Source organism: Juglans microcarpa x Juglans regia, chromosome 5S (assembly GCF_004785595.1).
Source record: "Juglans microcarpa x Juglans regia isolate MS1-56 chromosome 5S, Jm3101_v1.0, whole genome shotgun sequence".
In the NCBI taxonomy this organism is placed as follows: Eukaryota; Viridiplantae; Streptophyta; class Magnoliopsida; order Fagales; family Juglandaceae; genus Juglans; species Juglans microcarpa x Juglans regia.
Window position 1 is genome coordinate 21,801,283 of NC_054603.1, and position 17,207 is coordinate 21,818,489.

At 38.7% G+C, this 17,207-nt stretch overlaps 1 protein-coding gene across 1 annotated transcript; it reads left to right on the top strand.

Moving 5' to 3' along the window:
• The first annotated feature begins 330 nt into the window (after window positions 1-330).
• Window positions 331-9,421, top strand: LOC121267210 (uncharacterized mitochondrial protein AtMg00810-like). The gene is made up of 2 exons (XM_041171062.1): window positions 331-592; window positions 9,081-9,421. The coding sequence occupies exons 1-2, from the start codon at window positions 331-333 to the stop codon at window positions 9,419-9,421; spliced, it is 603 nt and encodes a 200-aa protein (XP_041026996.1).
• Window positions 9,422-17,207: the final 7,786 nt, after the last annotated feature.

The window sequence follows — 17,207 nt, forward strand, 5'->3', positions numbered from 1 at the left end:
GAGGATTTCAGATTTGGGTTTGTGAGAAGGGGATTTCAGATCTGGGGACAGAAAAGAAAGAAGGGGCTTCAATGGGTTCCTGTGGAAGACGAAGGGGAATGTGGCTTTGTGGCTTCATGGAGAAGACGAAGACAGTGACTTTGGGTGTTCATGGGTCCGTGGGTAGGAGGGTTCATGGAGAAGAGATGAATGGGGCTCTGTGGCTTCGTGGAGAAGATGAAGAGAAGACTTCGCAAAACCGTTGGTTTGTGGAGACCATGAATACTGACTGCAGAGAATAAGAAGACTGGGCTGCGACGGCTTCTTGGGGCGGCCAGTTCGTGGAGGACGATGGGGCTTCGTGGAGGACGTTGGGGATTCGTGGATGTAGAAGAGGAAGAAGAACACAAAGCGAAGGAAATTTTTGTGGGAATGGGCGAAATGGGAAAGGAGGCCAATCAACCCCTTCTGTCTTCGAGGGAATGGAGCCAAACGACGACATTGCACATTTACATTTCTATTTTCCCTTCTGTCTTCGAGCAAGTAGCAAACAACGACATTCCAATAAGCATGTCGGACACGATGCCACAAGGGTGCCGCTGCCCAATTGCAAGTAGCATTTTTGTAAAAATAAAAGCAAATAGGCGGGTGGCGATGGGTACCCTTCCACCTAAGTATATAAACCTTTGAGAAAAAAAAAAGTATATAACTCTAGGAAAAAAAAAAACCTAATTCTATTATCTTTCCACACTCGGGCTCATTTACCTCTCTCTCTCTCTCTCTCTCTCTCTCTTCTTCCTCCTTCCCACCTTTCTCTATCTATCATCTTCTTGCAGATCTTGAGCTGTGAGTTACTCAAACTAGTTGTATGTAATGAACTTTCTAACAAGAACACTATTGCACCTTCAATACCAGTATGCACAAAATTCACACAAGAAGAGATTACACCACAAGACAGAATTATCCTTCAATGCAAGATTCCCTTCGTGAACCTTGACAGGGAATTTTCGAGGAATTCCCAACCTCCCAAATGTATTAAAACTTCAATGATCAAATGAATGAATGTTTACACAAGTCATGCACTGCTTTTATACACGCAATGCATGAAGATGATCAAAACGACAAAGACTCAAACATAAAACGCATCTTATGATTCCTAAGGACAATACTCATTATTTAACTAAAAGCCAAAACTCACAACTCTACAAGCAAAACGATACTACATCCTTTTATTTCAATACGCACCGTATCACTTAAAAACCCAAACTCCCTGTTTAATTCCAAAAGCAGTTACAACCGTTACACTCATCCCCTTTCTTTAGTTAAAGATGTTGCCTTCATTCTTCCTTCTGACTAGACTTCTTAACAACCGTAGCCTTTTTTCTTCTTCAAGAACCTGGCCCCAAGCACCCGTGACAATCTCCTCATCTTCAAGGCCTAGCCCCCAAGGCACCCATGACAATTACAAGACAGTACCCACCAAATGAGAATACACAGACCTCAATTTGTACAACAACTCCCAAGAATTATCCTCCATGTCAGCTCTTACCCATTTAATCAAGACCACAGTCGCAGCATGGTCCCCTACCTTCTTCATCCTTCCCTTAAGAATTCTTTCAAGCTCGGGTTGAACAGCACCTTCATCATCAACTGGAGGCAGTGTAGGCAAAGGGGAAATCTAATCCCCTAATTTTTTTCTTAAGGCTGCATTTGGATGTTGAGCTGAGCTTAGCTGAGTTAAGTTCTTTATAAATAGTAGTGAGTTGAGTAGTGGAGAGAGTTATGCAGAGCCCATCTAAACTAAGTTTAAAGTGTGTTTGGATGTTAAGATAAGTTTAATAATTTTTATGGAAAATTGAAAAAGGTTGTGGGTCCCACGTATAAAGATGTTTTGAGTTGGGATGAATTTAGTAATTTAAGACTTAGGTATTTGGATATTAGACTCAGCTTAAAGTTAGACTGAACTAGGAACCAAACACAGCCTTAGACAAGAAATATGGAAAACTAAATGAATTTTTTATGTAGAAGGCAACTTGAACTTATAAGCAACTAACCCAATTCTCTGAATTACTTGAAAGGGTCCATAATATCGAGAAGCAAGCTTCATGTTATGTCTCATTGTCACTGATTTTTGTCTATAAGGTTGAAGTTTAAGAAAAATCCAATCACCCTCCACAAAAAGATCTTTCTGATCTCCTCTTGTCAGCATACATCTTCATTCTACTATGAGCTTTCCTTAAGTTTTCTTTCAACAAGGACAACACTTGTTCACAATTCCTCAAGTGCTGGTCTACTGCCTCATTAGCAGTGGTGCCTGCTACGCAATCTTGGTGGTGGCATCCCATACAAAGCTTGAAATGGAGAAATACCTATAGAGGCATGCACAGATGTATTATAATACCATTCAACCATAGGAAGCCAAGTACTCCAACTTTTTGGATTAGAACCACTGTAAGCTCTTAAGTAGGCTTCAACAGCCTTATTTAAAGCCTCAGCTTGACCATCAGATTAAAGATGGTAAGCTGAGCTCATAGTTAAGGTCGTACCTTGCACCTTAAAGAGCTCTTGCCAAGACAAACTTGTGAATACAATATCACGATCTAATACAATTGTTCTAGGTAAACCATGAAGCTTGAAAACCCTAGAGAAAACAAATTTCTGCCACCTTAAATGTTGTATATGGATGAGAAAAAGGAAAGAAATGATGAAACTTGGTCAATCTATCCACCACTGTAAAAATAATTTTCCTGCCATTAGAACTAGGTAGGCCCTCAATAAAATCCATAGCAGTATCGAGTCAAGGATTTTGAGGAATAGGCAAAGGTTGGAGTAACCTTACTGGAAGAGCATTTTCTGACTTGTTGACTTGACAGACGTGACATTCTTTAACCAATTTCTTGATGTCCTTTCTCATACCAAGCCAAAAAAAAATCAACTTTAGCTCTTTGTAAAGTTTTATGATAGCCCACATGTCCCGCCTCTGGAGTGTAGTGAATATACTACAATACTTTCTTTTGAAATGATGAACCAGGAACAATCATCATTTTACCTTTCCTGAGTAGAAGTCCTTGCTACAAGGAAAATTCTCTAGGAACTTGTTCTCCATTCTTAAAAGCATCCATAAGTTGAGTAATGTGAGAGGATTCTAAGTTGCTTTACTTCAATTCGGTTATCCAAACAGGAGTAGGGAATGAAATAAGTGCCAAAAAAACAGAATCTTCCTTCATCTTCCTCGTGAGTGTATCAGCCACCTTGTTATTTCTGCCTCTTTTATACTCAACTTTAAAGTCATATCCCATGAGCTTTGAGATCCACTTGTGTCATGCCTCTGTAGCTATTTTTTGTTCCAACAAATGCTTTAAAGCTTGCTGGTCAGTTTCAATCTTAAATGGCTAACCAAGCAAGTAAGGTCTCCATTTCCCCACTGCACTCACAAGTACTAAAAATTCTTTTTCATAAGTTGACAAAAGTAGAGTTTTACCCTTGAGTGCCTTACTAAAATAAGTTATAGGCTAGTTGTTTTGCATCAACACAACCCTTAAACCCACTCCTGAAGCATCACATTCGATGGAAAATTCCTGAGGAAAATTCCTTAGCTGAAAGTGTATATTCTAATTATTAGACTTTGAAAAAACATTAAAACCCAACATACGTGTTGTGTACTAGGGTTTATGCTCCTAACCTTAATCAGCTAAAAGCTCTCTTTTGTGATTCTTGAATCACACAAACGCATGGCTTGAGAAACACAAGTGAGTGTGTGTATGACAAGTGTGACCTCATCCAAAAACCCTAATGTCCGAAAGTGCATGGCATTTCCATTTTGCCATAAAGGATTCAGTCTCTTAGAATAGAAAACCATAGACAAGCCATACTCAATAGGATTTAAGAATGGTTGGCTTCTCATGGTCAAACCAATCAATCACTCTATAATTCCCATAAGACTTACAACAAAGCCATAACACAACCCTCAACTCTCTTAAGCCGAACTCTCCAACTAAAAACCCTTGCAAGTGTGTGTGTAAATCAAAAGAGAATGAGATAGTGGCTTGAAGGTTCTTACGATGCAATCCTTCCCAACAAAGTATTCTTGGTTTCCCTCCTATGCTTGTACGAAATGAGTGTTTGGATGAGAAGAAAATGGTGCTTGATTCTTTCTTAAGGTGGGCGAGATAGAGAGGAAAAAGAGAAGGGAAGCTAAAAAAAAAACAATTACCTTTGATCTCCGTTTAGTAAGTGTATGGGCGCCGGCCATTAATGCCCCATATTATATTCTTTTGTTCCCACTTATTCTCTCTCCTATCTTCACTTATTTCTAGAAAAAAAAATGAAAAGTTTTCAGAAAATCCTTAGCATGGGCACCAAGCGGCCCCTTCTTCTAGCCCTAGCTGAAATACTCTTCCTCTTCCCTTCATCCTTGTGTTTCTTGGAAACGAAAGGGACTCACTTTGCATAGAAGACAAGTGCACCTCCTTTGGGATGACCAAAAACTCTAAGCCTCCTTTCATCCATTTCTAGTCTAGATACAATGAACCTAAAGAAATGACTTGCATGGCTGCCAAATGGCATGGGGTTGGCGTGTGGCTCTTACAAAAATCAAAGCCCTAATGCCTTCTTTCATCCATAGATTCTTCTAGAAGTTATCTTGCATGAAGGACAAGTGACGTGTGGCTCTTTGGAAAACTAAAACTCCCTCTTCACCCCCCTCATCATTGCTTCTTCTTGAATCCTTAAAATTCAATGCATGCTTGCCAAGTGGCATAGTTCTTGTAAAAATCGAAAGTCCCTTTCCTATGAATCTAATGATTGTGACTTGGGGAAACTCAAGAGCCTTTCTTCTACTTCAACTCCAAGTGGCGCCTCTCTCTTTCTTCCCAAACCCTAATTAGGCTTCAACCCTAAATCCTTTTAAGGTCGAAATTAGTTAGGTGTTGGGCCTCTCATTGAGTTGGGTGCCTGTTGCACCATCACAAGACATAATCTACATTAATCTCACTTCTGACCTTCTCAATCCATTGGGCTTAAGTCCATCTAGATCAAAGCAGAAATGGAAGCTAAACTGTAAGGGCTTAGCTTAGGCCTGGATGTCACAGTCCTCCCACCTGGTGTAAATGGATGTAAACTTCATATCAATGTCACACAGTGCCAACACATTTTGCATAGTTCGATGATGATGATTTCAATCTGCCTTTAATGATGTTTGCATGATCACCAAAATTAAAGCCAAACGTCAATTAAAACTGAGAATAAGGCATAACAAATATTATAGTCATGAAATGTGTATTCCACTACACATCATGGTCAATTACCCAAGTCATAAATAGAACATTCAATGTCATGCATTTAGATTAAAATCGATATGTTCAAGTCTCTATATGAGGCCTGTTAAGACAAAATGATGTGGACTTGTATATAGGCTTTCTGATGCAAGAGGATTTCCCAAATTAAAAATATATATATTACTTACAGGAGAATAACCCTATATATATGTGTATATATATATATATACATACATTCTTGCATTAAGATTAAACTTTCACAAAATAATCCATCAGATAATTCATCAAGTCCATATTATCCACATCCGAGTGATAACCCTGGTGCCCTTCTTGTCTCAAAGATTTTCAATGGTGATAACTATGTTGCTTGGAGCTACTCAATCATCATTGCTTTATCTGTCAAGAATAAAGTAGCATTCATTGATGGCTCAATTCAACCTCCAAAGTTTTCTTAGTCAGTTCTTTACACAGCATGTACAAGGGCCAATAATTTGGTGCTTTCTTGGTTGATAAACTCCATTTCCAAAGATATTCGAAATAGCTTGTTGTATGTTAATTCGGCTCTTGATCTTTGGAATGAATTGAAGACACGATACTTAAGAAGTGATGGACCAAGAGTTTTCCATCTTGAAAAATCTTTTAGTTCTATAAACCAAGGCTCCTCATCTATTACTGAGTATTTTAGTATCTTCAAAGCATTATGGGATGAACATGTTAGTTTTCGTCCTTTCCCAACTTGCACTTGTGAAAAAATGTCAAGTTGCACATGTGATATCTTTCCTTTTTTGTTACAAAGGCAGCAGTTAGATTATGTTCTGAAATTCCTTATTGGTTTAAATGAGTCTTATGCATCTATCATAAGTCAATTGCTTCTTTCTATACCATTACCAACTATGGCAAAGGTTTTTTCTTTACTACTTCAAGAAGAGAGCCAAAGGCAACTAACCAATTCAGTCTCAACTAAAACTCATGCATTGATGGTAAAATAGTACTCTACTCTTGCAGCAAACCAATATAAGTTCTCAAAAGAAAAGGCGTAGAAGCCTTCAATCCATTGTACACGTTGTGGGTATAATGGACACACTATTGACAAGTGCTTCCAACTCCATGGATATCCTCCTGGCTAGACCGGACCAAAAGGAAACAGAAACTATTCTGCTACTCATGCTGCCATTTCAACCACCGAAGTCTGTGATCAAAATAAGGACGAGTCTCGCATGGTTTCTTTAACCTCTGAAGAATTTAATAAACTTTTCACTCTTGCCAATTCTTCACAATCTTTTCATCCTTCTTCAAATATCCAAAATTCCTTAGCCTGTAACCTTTTTACTTCTGCCTAGTTCTCTGGTAGTTTTTTCTGCAATTCTGTTTCTGCTATACCAAATCACTCTTGGATATTAGATACAGGTGTAACAGATCACATGATCTGCTCACCACATTTCTATTGTTCTCCTCCTAAAACAATCAATATATCTATAAACCTACCTAATGGACAGGTTATACCAACCACACACATTGGTACAATTTGTATTTCCAATAATCTTTTCTTGTAAAATGCCTTGTGTGTACCCTCATTCTCATTTAATCTTTTATTTGTTTCTAAACTAACACAACAATCTAATCTTTCTTTGTCTTTCTTTGAAACTCATCTTCTTTTGCAGGACCAATCAAAGAGGAGGATGATTGGGATTGCATTTGAGAAACAAGGACTATATCATTTTGAACCTTCCTGCACAATTTTTAAATCCAATTCAGTTCAATTTTCTGTTGTTTCTCAAAAACCCTTAGACCTATGGCACTATAGATTAGGCCATGTATCTTTCTCTAGACTTTATTCCCTCAAACACTTAGATTCTTCTATCTCTATAGATTGTCAACATATATGTGATATCTATCCTTTGGCAAAAAGCAAAGAAGATTACCTTTCCCTGTATCACATACAAAATCTAATAAAATTTTTGATTTGGTGCACTGTCACATATGGGGTCCATTTGCTACTATTTCCTATTCAGGTTATAAATACTTCTTGACAATTGTAGGAGAATAGTAATTCACTATTCTTAACAATAGGGCCTGGAGAGATGATTTCACACGATGCACTTGGGTTTACATGCTTAAAGCTAAGTATGAAGTTCCATTTATGCTTAAACTCAATTTAATGTTACTGTCAAAACCGTAAGGTTAGATAATGGACCTGAATTTTTTCTCCTAGATTTTTATAGTAAAAATGAAATTTTATATCAAAAAAGCTATGTAGAAACCCCACAACAAAATGGAACAGTTGAAAGAAAGCATCAACATTTACTTAGTACAGCTAGAGCACTTATGTGTCAATCAAAAATTTCATTATCTTTTTGAAGTGACTGTGTTCTCATGACAGCTCATATAATCAACAGAATACCTACCCCTTTTCTTAATAATAAAGCCCCTTATGAAATGTTTTTCAACAAAACACCAAAACTATCTCATTTAAAGATGTTTGGTTGTCTTTGCTTTGCTTCTACACTTCAAAATCACAGACATAAGTTTGATCATAGAGCTGTCAAATGTTTATTCCTCGTGTACCCATCTGATTTAAAGGGTTACAAAGTCATGGATCTCAACACGAATAAAGTGTTCATTTCTAGAAATGTCACATTCCATGAAAATATTCTCCCTTTTACAAACACACATTCTAATCCACAAAGTCATACATTCCTATTCCCACCATCAGAAAACAACTATTATTTTTCCACTAATCCTACTACTCTTCTAGTCAATCTATATCATCAACTTCTCATGATGATAACCTTCATTCATACACTGATCAAGATGTGTCTATATCTCAGAATAATACCATCTTCAATGATCTACCACAACTCAGAAAACTCACTAGAGTTCGAAAACCATCTATTCTTTTGCAGGATTAGTATTGCAGTCAAGTTATCTCAAATGCAGCCCATTCAACTTCTTCTAATGATGGTTCTACTAAAGGTAACTTCTACCTAATTTCTCCTTTTCTTTCTGCCAACAAATTATCATCTTCTCATAAAACTTTTCTTTCCTCAATAACAACTTCATCTGAACCCAACACATATAAATAAGCTGTCCAATTTTCAGAATGGCAACAAGCTATGAAAAATGAATTACATGCTTTAGAGTTAAATAAAACATGGGAACTCGTAACTTTACCTAAAAATAAATAGACAATTGGTTGTAAATGGGCATTCAAAATCAAATACAAATATGATGGAACCATAGAAAGACACAAAGCAAGATTAGTGGCAAAAGGTTACACTCAATAAGAAGGGTTAGAGTTTTTTGATACCTTCTCACCTGTTGCCAAGATTACTTCCATTCGACTTTTACTTGCTGTTGTTGCAATCAAGAATTGGCACATTCGCCAACTAGATGTAAATAATGCCTTTTTACGTAGGGAATTACATGAAGAGGTTTACATGGACTTGCCTCCTGGACTGCCTTATGAGAACAACTAAGTTGGTAGGCTTTTAAAACATCTCTATGGCCTTAAACAGGCATCCAAACAATGGTTTGAGAAATTGTCTAACTCTCTTATTACCTATGGTTCCACTCAAGGAAAATCTGACTACTCATTATTTATCAAAAAGTCAGCAGTATCTTTTATGGCATTACTTGTTTATGTTGATGATGTGCTGCTAGTAAGTGATGATTTGGAACAAATTTAGCTCTTGAAGAAGTTCTTACATGATCAATTCACAATTAAAGACTTGGGACCATTGAAATACTTTCTTGGTCTAGAAATAGCAATATCTAAAACTGGCATTTCACTTTACTAACGAAAATATGCCTTGGACATATTACAAGACACTGGTAACCTTGGCTCAAAACCTGCTGCTTTTCCAATGGAGTCAAATCTCAAACTTACTGTTGATGACCCAGAGCTTTATGAAGATCCATCAGAGTATAGGAGGCTGGTTGGTAGATTGTTATACTTGACAATTACCAAACCAGATCTTGCCTATTCTATCCAAGTGTTGAGTCAATTTCTAGCAAAACCAGTTGTCAGTCATCACAAAGCAGCAATGAGGGTCCTCAGATATCTGAAAGCTACACCAGGGCAGGGTTTATTTTTCTCATCATCATCAGAACTTCAACTCAAAGCCTTCTCAGACAGTGACTGGGCAGGCTGCCTCGACACCAGGTGAAGCATAACAGGTTTTGCAATATTTTTGGGCAATTCCCTAATCTCTTGGAAGTCCAAAAAGCAAGCCACAATTAGTAGATCCTTTGCTGAAACAAAGTATCGAGCTCTTGCAACTGCAACATGTGAGGTGCAATGGTTGGTCTATGCCTTGTAGGACTTGCAGATTGATCATCAAAAAACCACAGCTCTATACACAGATAGCAAATCAACAATGTCTATTGCCACTAACCCAGTTCAACATGAAGGAACTAAGCATATACAAATTGACTGTTGCTTGGTTCGAGAGAAATTGCAAGAAAAGCTCATCAAGCTGTTTTACATTCCCTCTCGGCTACAGTTGGCAGACATACTCACCAAGCCACTGGGTTCATTGCCCTTCCATCACACTCTACGCAAGATGAACATTCTCAATATTCATGCTCATCTTGAGAGGGGGGGGTGTTGGAGTATAGCATCCCATATAGAAAGCATGGAGTTAAAATCCAAAGAAGAAAAGGCCAAGGCTAAAGTAGACAATATACATTAGTTAGTTATTTTCTATTTTCAGTATAAATAGATGTAAACTCAAGTGATCAGATACTTGATTCATTCAATACAATTCATTTCAAATAGTATACGTATGATATTTTTCTGTTCTTCATACCTTCCATTTCCAGTTTATGAAACTCTTGACAATAAGTAGTCTCTTCAAGTGAATTAAGACCTCTTTTCTCTAGCTACTTACAACCATCTTGAGTCCTATATAAGATCTTTGGTCCACCAAGTCACAGGGCATGTGGGGTCAACCCAAATGTTTCTACACCATGGAATGCAAGATGATAATATAATTAATTTAAAATGAAAAGACAGATCCAGAGGTGGGCTTGGGTGGAAATACGTGTTTCTGTAATTTAAATAATGTTCTATAGAGTTCCCAAATATAAGTACCCCCTACAAAAGGCCTACACTAAGAAGATAACCCAAGATGATTAAGCAAATGTTCAAAACATATTATCTTCTTGGGTTACCAGGCAAATTAAGCAGAGGATCCATGACCTTAGTTTACATGTAATTACAAAAAGAAAAATATAAACTTATTCAGAATGCTTGAATTGAGCCTTTATACTTGTGGTTTCATCAGTTGTCTCCTACTTGCAATTTTTCACTATTAAAACAAGTTCTATTTATTTCCTTCAAAAGGACCACACACATAACGGGTGGTGATGTGTAAATTTCTTAGTTAGCATTTACATTGGTGTACTAGCCATTGTGTGCTTGTAGGGAACTGGTTTTGTTTGTTGCTTTTCACACATATTAGCAGAATTAATGTATGTTACCACTAGGAAGCTCCAATTTTATAATTTGTTTGGCTGCCTTTCTGTGTAAGAAAGGAAGGGTGTTGATCAAATTATATATAATGAGCATTCCTAATTGTTAACGCCGTATTTCATATGCCTTTAGACCTGGTTCCAACAACTCGGGTCTTCAGAACTGGGCATGCGAAAATAGAGAAGAAGACAACTAGGAGAATGAGGCCTTGGGATCGAGGAGTCTTTGATGCCAAAGTTAGTATAATCTTTTAGAAGTTTGTAAATAATAAAAGAGTCTAGGGGTCAAAGAGAGGTTTTCTCGTACCTGGAAGTTGCTATTTATACCAGGAGTCTGGGGGGCGACAGATTATGTCTGCCCCCATGGAGTCCATGTCCTTTGTATTGTTTTTTTTTTTTTTTCAGAGTCCTTTAACGTGGTGTGCCTCTATGATGGCATCATTAATGTGGTGTGTAGCTCAGGTAGTGGTGTCATTAATGCGGTGTGGTTCTTCGATTTGCTTTACTTCGGTGGTCCATCGATGTCCTCATGTCAGTGGATCAAGGGTTCTCCGTCTTTCCCTTTCTACCCTGTACAAGTCCCCATGAGTGAAGGGTGGTCAAGTGACGTCAGATATGTCCATTCATTGTTTACTTTTTCTTACAGACGACTTACTTTATGGGCAAGTTTGGGCCCTGGGGCCAAGTATCGGGTCGAAGCCTAGTGGGCTTATGAAGTGGGGGGAAATCCCCTTACACTAACATCACTTTTTTTAGCTGCATTACCATGCCTTTTATGGTGTTTGCATGATCACCAAAACTGGGAAGTCCCTCTCTCAAGAGCATATAAGAGATTATACCCCTTATAAATAAAACTAACAATTATAATTGGGTTCAATGTAGTCTAAACTGGGAGATGTTGCAGTCCATGTCAAAGTTGTATTTCATGTCAAGGTTTCCACTTGCAGAGTATGCTATTTTTCCCTTCCCTCACCTACTTTTGATGCTATTCCAATCGTAGCAATTTTTTGTTTACTTATTTCGTGGTCTATTTATATGCAATTGCCTCATTGGAAATTTGGTTTTGCACTTTTACAACTTTTTAGGTGAGGTATGTGGAGGAATAAAATACCACAGCCCAAACCACCAGGCTATCACTAGGGACAAGGGGGGAAACATGCAAGTGTTAGAAGGGACATGGGAACATGCAAATGTCAGGAGGGGTTAGAGGCTAGGGAGAGCAAGTCAGACACGCCAGGGGTCAAGTCACCTCATGGCAGGGGGATCAAAAAAGGGGGGGAGGACCAGACGGCTTTAAAAGGATCTTCTTCTTCTGTGACAGCGGGATCTCGACTTCTACTTCTTCATCTTCTTCTTCAGACCTATAGAGGAGCACTCCAAAGAGATTCTCCAACAAATGGATCTCCAGCTTTCTTTGTGCAGTGAGATATGAGGGACTATAAGTGACTGTAAACAAATATATTATAGTTGTAACTCCCCTCCCTAAATCCCCATGGACGTAGACCTAGTGTCAAACCACAAAAATCTTTGTGTTCATCTTTCTTTATTTTCTCCGCACTTGTTTTCCATTCACCCCCATAGACATACGCATTGCCACCATACAGCCGCATAGGAACACTGCTGTGGGCCGTGAATGACTTTTTCTCTCATTTCGGCCTATTGTGCAATTTTTACAACATCAACAGTAGTGCAATCTGTGTGATCTAATTTCCTCTCTCTGTCGGAGGTGGGAGTCAAACGAACAAATAACACCCTCCTAGATGAGTATTTTCAATTTTTGAAACTTTTACGTTTACAAAAAATGGGTGGACAGTGAGGAAAGATTAATTTTTTCCTCACCCAGGTGAGAAACCAAGCTCCTCGCCTCTGCTTTCAATCCACTACGCATTATGCAAGAGAAAAGCACACAGTCTCAGGCACTTACACTTTCGAGTCCCTAGCAGACAAATAACACACAAGACAATCTAAGAGTGCAGTACATGGGTCGGCATCGTGCACTTCAGTGCATAGTGCCATGCACGTCCTCTGTGCATGCGCATCTGCCGAGCATGCGCAATGCTCTGGAGCATGCCAGGGTGCACTCGAGTCTTGCGACCCCACGCAACGAGTCTAATTGGGCTGATGGCAGTTTCTAGCTTCGTGACCATGGCCCCCATCTCCGGGGGGTCATGAACAGTGCCCTTGTGCACCCACCATGCGCAAGGAAACCATCGCATGGCTCCACCTTGCCGCAGTAGGAACAGGCGCCGGCACCCACCACCTGGGTCGTCGGTGTTTTCTACCTCCACCAACACCTCACCGACCACTCCCAATGGTGATAGCTCCGCCGGAACAGCCACATGCGTAACGGCACATGGAAACTACGAAGCCCAGCCCCACAGGCGCATGGTTGGGCTGCCTGCGACCATCTGACAGCTCGATGGAGCTCTCTACCGCCAAAGGGTGGTTCCCGAGCACCCCAGATGACTGACAGAGCCGTTGGCTGCGCATGCAGTGCACACAACGCCCATCCAACAACAGGCGTGCACCACAACCCAGCAACAAGACCACGCACGGACTCCCCCTCGGTCACCCTTCCAAGTGGCCAGCTTTGCTCCATAGAGTGGTGCCGCTCAGCAGCTCCTTGGTGCCACACGGCTCAGGAACTCAGCCACCTAGCCTCTCTCCACAGCAACATCTCCTTGGTGCCACACCGCTTGGGAGTTCAAAAACGAGCTCGACAGCTCCTTAGAGAAACACGGCTCAGGAGTTCAGTGACCGAGCCCCACTTCCATGACTTGATACCTCCTCCAATGGCCATGCACTACTCGGCCACCATGGACTCGGCAGCTTCTCAATGGAATGGGACTTAGCAGCTCCTTGGTGCCACACAGCTCGGGAGTTTGGCAACCCAGCCTCCTTCCATGACTTGATACCACTTGACAGCTCTTCAACGGAACGGAACTCAGCAACTTCTCCTCTCACTTGGCCAACATTGGACTCTTCCCCTCGGTCACTCAACTTTGCACAGTCCCCACGTGCTTAGACTCCTCACAAGCTCGGTAAGCCCTACGTGCATGGGCACCTCCCAGTTACAGGACTCAGACACCGTGTGCCTCGACCTCTCACAACTCGAACTCGGCGAGCTCATCCCTCCTCGGTTTATCAACTGAGCTTTTCATGATCAAGACCCCAATCCACTCGGTTCAACTTTCGGATTTGTCCTCCCCCCACGGATAGACCACTCACCACTTGGGCACGAACCAGGCCCACACGACTTGGACAGCCCTGCATAGCTCAAGACTCTTTGCATGGGACAGCCTTACACAGCTCGGGACTCTATTGCGCCACACAAGACTTGACCACCCAGCTCGGACCTCTCAGCCTCCCAGTTGCAGGGCTCGGAAGGACACCACCTGCACTGCAAAACTTGGCTCAGACCAGTAGACTCTCCCAGCGGGCTCATCCAGGCTCTCCCAATAGGCTGGCCCGAACTCCCCCAGCAGACTCTCCCAATGGGCGCATCCGGACTATTTTAGTAGAGCCTCAACAGTGACACATGTCCAACTTTCGCCGCACTCCAACAAAGTGATTCAGCACGGACAAGCACCTCGTGCTACAAGCCCAATCCCTCGGCTAGCCACAATGCATTGGTTAAAGGCTAGGGCCTCCCGAGCTCTACCCCTTCACAACCAGTTGGACACGAGTCACTTGACTCGCCGACGTTCGTGCAATGCATGCTCACAATGCATTGGCTAAGGGCCAAAGCCTCTTGAGCTTTCCCCTTCACAACTAATTGGACACAAGTCTCTTGACTTGCCGAACTTCGTGCACCACAAGCCTAGTCCCTCAACTGGCCACGATGCATTGGCTAAGGGCCAGGGCTTCCCGAGCTCTACCTCTTCACAAACCCAACTTCTTATTTATAATGCATGACAATAATAGATCTCATATGACTTAAGTATCAACAAGATCATAATAGCATGTAATTTAAAGTTACGTAAAACGTATAATCATAGATATTCAAATAACACATGCAGGCTTTAACTGTCCAGTCCGGTCTCAAATATTAGTAGACCGAAATAAGCGTCCAAAAACTCTCTCCCAGGAAAACATGTAATAATTGTAAGAAAAGGGACCTCATTTACAAATTCCAGATTCTTAAGGGCCAATTGCAATATGTTGATGGACATCAAAGGCTCATTTGGATACATAAAGTATCTCACATCATCTCATCTCATCTTATCATTACAACTTTTTTAAATTTTCACACAAAATATAATAAACAATTTAATTTTTTCAAATCCTAAAATAATATTAATATTAAAAAATAATATTCTAACAATATTTTATTTAACTCATTTAAAATTATCTCATCTTATCTCATCTTATCTTACTATTCAAACAAGCCCTTGTAAAATCCCAAATGAAGTTTAAGAGGATTGAAGATTACTTTTGGAAAGTATTTTTAGTTGACTGAATATAAGTATTTTTAGGAAAATATTTTAATCACAAAGAAATTTCATTAAAATAAACTTACAAACTAACATAGATTAATGTGGTAAATTAGATTGTAAAATAATTTTTATTATAAAGTACATCTAATATATCACAAGTCACGTCAATTTGTGAGTTTATTTGTTCAAAATTTATTGCGTTTCTCATATATTTATAATCAAATCCTATGGTAGAAAATTGTGATCCCTATGGATCCCACGTCTAAGGCTTATAAAACATAAGTTGGCTGGAGAGGATGTTTCAAGCAGCTAGCCCCTAAGATAGATATGGGCCCTTGCCAACGACTAAAACCCATATCGTAACTGAGGAGTCCAGCCCAGTACAAAAGAAACCAGTCCAAGGTCAATAACGACTGGATAAGCTAATACCGACGGGATAGCTATCCAGCCAATGGTAAAAGATGAAAGAGGTTGTTATTCGAACTTGCTAAGAGATGAATCCTTATCTATAAATTTAAATTTAAATAAAAGATAACCACTATCCATAAGAGAAAAAAGATAGATCACGGAGCTCTATATAAAGGAAAAACCTAGGTAAGTAAAGGGATGAAATGATTGTTGTTATTGTTATTATCATCAAATTACTGACTTAAGCATCGGAAGCGTTTCCCTCGAACTCCCGAGCTCTCTACACTTTGGTTGAAGGTGATTGTGAGGTAGTGGCAGTAAAACACGTCCACCATCAAAACTTTCAAAATAGACAGAAATAATAGAAAAAATTAACTTATAAATTACTGGCTTAATTTAGTATATTAGATTTTTTTTATAATAAAATTAATTTTATAATTTAGTATATCACATCGACACATGTTATTTTATAAAGTTGTTTTTGCAATTTATTCTGTAAATAAAATATTTCCCAAAACAAATATATAATTAGAACGTACTTAAATAATAATGATAATGACGATGTTAAGGACAGGAATTATCGTAGTAAAGTCTCCACCGTCAATAAAGTGTTCATTGTGACTTGTGAGCAACTAGAAATTTTCTAAAAATTTCATAAACGGAAAGTCACCATTGCAGCTAGCGGATGCTTTCCAAAGCAACCTATCCCTGGACCATTTCACAAGCCACCTTTTCAGGCAATTCTCTTCTTATAAGTTTGTTCGTCCTGGGAAGAACTTGGGCCAGATCAAGATCCATTTTCCAATATTAAAAAAAAAAAAAAAAAAAAAAAAAAAGAAAAATAATCCGCAACAACATTCTTCGTTGCATTCCACCGCTACACCATTTGTGGACTAATATTTTTTATCGAATTTTATTAATCAAATCTTATCATTTAAGTGATATGGATGGTATGTTCTACACACCAACTTAATAATAAAATAATTCTTATATTTAATATTAAAAAAATTTATTCGTCATATTCACGCACCACACATTACACTTATTTTTATTTTTATTTTATTTTTTTCTCTTATCAAATATGTGATATATAAATGGTAAGTAGAAGAATTCAATTAATTTAAGAAGAATAAAATAAAAAATAAAATAAAAGTAAAAAAAAAAATGTGGCGTGTGCTATGTAATGTATGATAACACTAAGTAGTAAAACTCATTAATTTTAATGAATTTCACACGTTAGGTTTATTTATTGAATGTGAGAGGTGACCCATTCATACGGGTTGATAAAAATAACATTTACTGATGCCCTTATAAATATTTATAACGTGATTAGCCCTAGTTTGAGTATTGAAAATACTTTTAAGTATTCTCATAATATCTTATTATTATTTATTATTTTATTATTAATTTTTATCTAATTTTTATTATTATTCACTACTATTCAATAGTCTATCATTACTTTTTTATTACTATTAGAATAGCTCACTATCTAAAAGCAACAAAATGAACAATAAATGTCATAGAATTTACTCTCTCATAAAATCTTGATCTTGATAAATCCATAGATAATCTAACTAGTTTGTAATCAAAATATGTAAATTTGTAGTTAATGTGACATTTTTCTAGGGAAAATTAA